We start from the raw sequence: 5,000 nt of genomic DNA on the forward strand, positions 1-5,000 counted from the left end.
TATACGAGTGCTGTAGCATCTGCCAAAGCAGTTTGTGGATGGGGGGACAGTATGATACGATTATTGCTCTGGGAACCCAGGGAGATTTGTATGCTGTTAACAAAGACTTCCTCCACATTATTCTTCTCCTTTTGTATCCTGCTTTTACCCTCTTCTTTATGCTCTTTACAGACACTTCTATTTTTACTCAAAGTTTCCGTACAACTACCATTACAGGGATTTTGTAGTAGTGTGGCTGCTGCTGATATAAACACACATTCCACAGTGTGTGTGCTTGTGAGTGCATGTGTGTGTGTGCTTGTGTGTGTATGTGTGTGTGTGTGTATGTCTGTGTGTCTCTGGGTCTGTGTGTGTGTCTGGTGCCTGGTGTGTGTGTGTGTGTGTGTGTGTTGAGTGACGCCAGGCTCCTCATCTGGAGCAGTGTCTCAGTTGATGCAAAACGTCACTCTGACCTTTGCCAAACACCTCATCTTTCAGTTTGCTACTTTTGACATCAGCCCCCCCTCTCCCCCCCTCTCCCCCCACACCCATTAAGACGATAAAGACCAACACCGACATAGTCGACTGTCTTTGAAAGTCTCACTGATAAAATTCCCACAGGGAACCCCCCCCCACTCTCCAGCAGACCAGGGGCAGCAGCAGATGCCTGCGTCCAGCCTCTGGATGTCTGTTTGTCCGACTGATCCAGACAGGAGTCCCAGAAGGCTGAGCCAGTAACTGGCCTTCACCACCGCCCATGCAAGAAGATTAATAACCCACTGGCCCTAATGTGTTTGTACAGGCTGCTTCAAATGGTGTGTTTCAACTGCTAGACCTCTTACCTCCTGCATTGCATGCAAGAGAGGACACACACATGTACACACACACACACACACACACACACACACACACACACACACACACACATATACACACACACACACGCACATATACTGTACACACACACACTCACACATACACACATAGTTAGCCTCATGGACAGATTTGCTTCATTAAGCAGCACTCCCACACAGACATCTATTGTAAAGCATCTGTTTGAGTAGTGCTTAAAAGCACAGAGAAAGTCTCTTTGTCCTGGTGTGTGTAGCAAGCAGGAGACCATCCCTCTCGTCTGTCAGCATCACCAGTCAGAGATAAGCTGTTGGAAGGGACCTCGTTAGTTCCGGATCCTTCCATGTCACCTTTGAACCCGGGCTGCTCTCTCAGAGATCCCATCTGATGCCTGAGGCTGTTTCCTGTCACTACACCTCGCTATCTGTCTCTCTGTAACTGCCATGTTAAGGGTTACGACAGCTGTTTTGGTGTCGTTTTTTGTGTTTAACTGGGGACTAAAGAGCTTATGGGATGGTGAACTCAACTCTGAGTGGATGTCCTGAAGCAATGTCTCCCCTAATGTCTTGCTTGTCTTAAAGGGATGCTGTCTATTCAACCTTGTATCATAAAGTGCCAGAGGATCTTATGACTTTCTCTCTCTCCCTCTCTCTCCCTCTCTCTCTTCCTCTCTATCTATCTCTCTCTCTCTCTCTCTCTCTCTCTCTCTCTCTCTCTCTCTCTCTCATGTGTTAGAATAGATAGTGGGTTTAACAGTGCTCAACAGTTATGTCTGGACTCTCTGCACTCAAGTGAAATTTGATTATAAATGTATCACTGCTCATTGTTCTTGTCTGATTAAGAGATAGCCATGTCTGATAATTATGGATCTGTTATTGAGAGCTTATATCTAATTTAATCATGTATCTTGTCTTGTGTTATAAAATAGCAATACTCTTTTGAGGTCTGTGCTGGATTTATACTTCATAATCAGTCGTTATGTTTGTGAATCCAAATGTCAATTGCTGAGTGTGTCCAGTACACTCTCTGATAAGTGTGTGTTGTGACATTGTTGCTGTTGAGCATGAGTGAGCTGTGTGGTCTGACCGGAGTATTGGTGTGCGTCTCTCAGTCAGGTCTGATTCGGACGTCGGACGAGGAGTACTTCATCTCACCGCTGCCTCAGCACCTGGCCACCCGGCACAACTACAGCAACCCTAGTGGCCACCATGCACACGTCATCTACAAGCGCTCGGCCGAAGGACACGTCCATGGTGACAGTACCCCGCGGCCTCCCAACCTGTACTTCCATCCCAGCCGTCGCCAGCGGCAACATCGCCACGGGCCCCACGGACATGAACACCATCTCCATGACTACCAGCATGGGAATCTGCAGAGACAACACTTCTGTGGACGCCGCAAGCAATGTATGTAAGGGAACGTTCTTTTTGCCTTTGTTATAGCTTTGATCTGAACCCATATGAAAAAGGCATTAGCTATATGGAGTTCCAGTATTGTGTGTCGTAGCCATTAGGGGGAGGGCAGCTTGGCTTTCTTTGGCTCCTAACCCATCATATTCATATTGTCTCAAAAAAAAAACATCTAGAAACTCAAATGATATATGAACAAGTCAGATCATAATAATAAAGTTTTATCGACACACATACCAACATCTAAAAGTATTTGATAACAGTATTATAAATGAATCATGGAGTGTTGTGGAGATCATTTCATTAATGTTCCTGCACTTTATATGCTACACAAAGGAAACTAAATCTCCTGCAGTGATAGACTTGTTGCGCTCCAGGGGATGGACTGAGATTCTTGGAAATGAATTCTGGGAATTGCTGTGAGAAGTGAACAACTGTGAATGCTTCCTGATCTTTCAGCACCTCTCCACTCCTCTTATCAGGTCTGGAAAAGGGAGGACATGTTACACAAGCCACTTTCCAATGCACCTCTCTGTCTTCTCTCTTTCTCTCTCTTCTCTCCTTTTTTATTTCTCTCTCTTTTCTCTATCTTGTGCTCCCTCTTTTCCTCTCTGTCTGTATTTCCTTCTTGCTGCCTTTCACTCTCTACAGATACTCCCAAGCCTCCCACCGAGGATCTTTTCGTCATGCCTGATGAGTTTGAGCAACCAGGCCGAACCAAACGCTCGCCCATCACGTCCAACAAGGTGGGGGGCCTGAATGTGGAGACCCTGGTAGTGGCCGATAAGCAGATGCTGGAGAAGCACGGCCGTGAGAACGTCACCACCTACGTGCTCACTGTCATGAACATGGTGAGCATCACGCTACAGAGAGATCACGCTACAGAGAGATCACGCTACAGACACCTAGTGAGACCCATGACAGCCAGACGGCCGCTATGAGATTTTTTTCACTTTGTATGGGATGTTAGAATCAAGCTTTTGATAGAAGATAGCATAGTACACACACTGGTACAGTATATGTCTCATAGTGCCAATAGAGGCGTATGATTGACCATAGGTACCCCTCAACTCAAATTCCTGATATAGGAAGTCAGGATAAAAAAGCTCCAATTATATTGCAGGGACAGGGATAGCAATCTCCGTATCTTGTAGTATTAATATTGCTACTGACATTGATCATAAACTATTATCGAGTGTAGCTTGCAGTACTATTAGCCAAAGAGGCTTGTGTGGCTCTTCAATATGAAGGGAGGCCATGCGAGGACAAAGTTTGAACAATAAATTATTTATTAAAGTAAATAATGGTGCACAGACAAAAGAGGACACATCAGGATACATGTGGTAAGAAGCAAAAGTGTAATGCAAGTCTGAATGGATGCACTGTGGTGTCTAGAGTGGAGAGTGTGAACGCTTCATGGTGGCCAGGTAGCCCTTTTATGTCTCAGCCACTCAATTACAAATGAGGCACACCTGGTTGCTAGGCTCCACCCCTGCAATGCAGTGCATCTTGGGAATCTGAACCAATGAAGTATAGTGAGGCTGCTTTCAATTCCTAAAATGCTTGTAAAAAGTAAAGTAAAACAAGGTGCTGAAGTCTATTCCATAACAGTGTGGACATTGCCATCCTCCTCCTCAGGTCTCCAGTCTGTTCAGGGATGGGACCATCGGCACAGATATCAACATAGTTGTTGTCAGCCTGCTGCTCCTGGAGCAGGAACCGGTAAGCATGGGCATGTTTCAGACACAGCCCAGTGAGAGGAAGGAATGTGTCCAGTAATCACAAGCTTTGTGCACGATCTCCTCTGTGTGTGCTCAGCCCTCTGAGATCATCATGTTTTCTGTTTGTCCTGCTTGTGTTTAACCCCATTTTCAATTCAATTCAAGAAAGTTCTATTGGCACGAACCTTATAGTAGCGCTAATGCCAGAGAAATGCTATTTTTGTTCCGACATCTTCATCCCCATTTTTTGTTTGCCTGCATATTCCCATCTCAGGAAAGGTTTACAGGGAACTTGTAAGTTGTTATGAGTTCATTTGTTTAGTTGGGGGCCAAGCAGCGAAGCTGCGAGGACCTCATTGTGTTTCTACGTTTTCCTATTATTATTATTATTATTATTATTATATGCAATGGGAGTCGATGGCAGCCCATAGAACCGTATGGTAAAAAGTTGGGAAATTTGGCACACTGATTGGGGACGGTCCCATGATTCATGTCACCAAGTTGGATGTGCGTTCATGCACGTAACTTTTGACCTGTTGGTCCGATTTTCAAAAGTCAGGTATTGTTGGAATCCTTGGACCAAGCCGAGTTCAACGCACCCTATGACGTCATTTTCCGCCATGATGGATTTTCCGCCATTTTGGATTTCATCAAAAACACTTAAAATGTATCAGGGGTCACATACTTTCTCTGATTCCCACCAAATTTGACACAGATCATCTTCAGACCAAGCCTCACAAAAGTTATCACTTTTTGTCTTCGGAAGTATTACCGTTCGCCCGTAAAAGCCAATCAAAATTTGTGGCAAAGCCGCCAAACAGGAAGTGAGCTCATATCTCAGCAACCCTTGCATGTATCAAAACCAAACTTGGTACATTGACTCATGACCCCATCAGGATGACCCTCAAGAAATTTGGTGGCCTTTGACTTCTAGGGGGCGCTGTAATTCACAAACATGCCTTTTGGCCTGTAGCTGCTGCTGTGCTTAGAATTAAATTGTACTAGTGGTGTCTGGTAATACTGTGAAAGGTCCTTAGGT

General features: G+C 45.1%; 1 protein-coding gene across 1 annotated transcript in view; it reads left to right on the top strand.

The window, feature by feature from the left end:
• adamts18 (ADAM metallopeptidase with thrombospondin type 1 motif, 18) overlaps positions 1–5,000 on the top strand; it is a 71,342-nt gene that overhangs the window by 15,369 nt on the left and 50,973 nt on the right. Inside the window, exons 4-6 of the mRNA XM_042060700.1 lie at positions 1,943–2,237; positions 2,892–3,091; positions 3,879–3,962. Of these exons, the coding sequence (XP_041916634.1) occupies positions 1,943–2,237; positions 2,892–3,091; positions 3,879–3,962 (579 nt within the window). The remainder of the gene's footprint in view (positions 1–1,942; positions 2,238–2,891; positions 3,092–3,878; positions 3,963–5,000) is intronic.

The sequence above is a fragment of the Alosa sapidissima genome, chromosome 14 (genome assembly GCF_018492685.1).
Source record: "Alosa sapidissima isolate fAloSap1 chromosome 14, fAloSap1.pri, whole genome shotgun sequence".
Classification (NCBI taxonomy): domain Eukaryota; kingdom Metazoa; phylum Chordata; class Actinopteri; order Clupeiformes; family Clupeidae; genus Alosa; species Alosa sapidissima.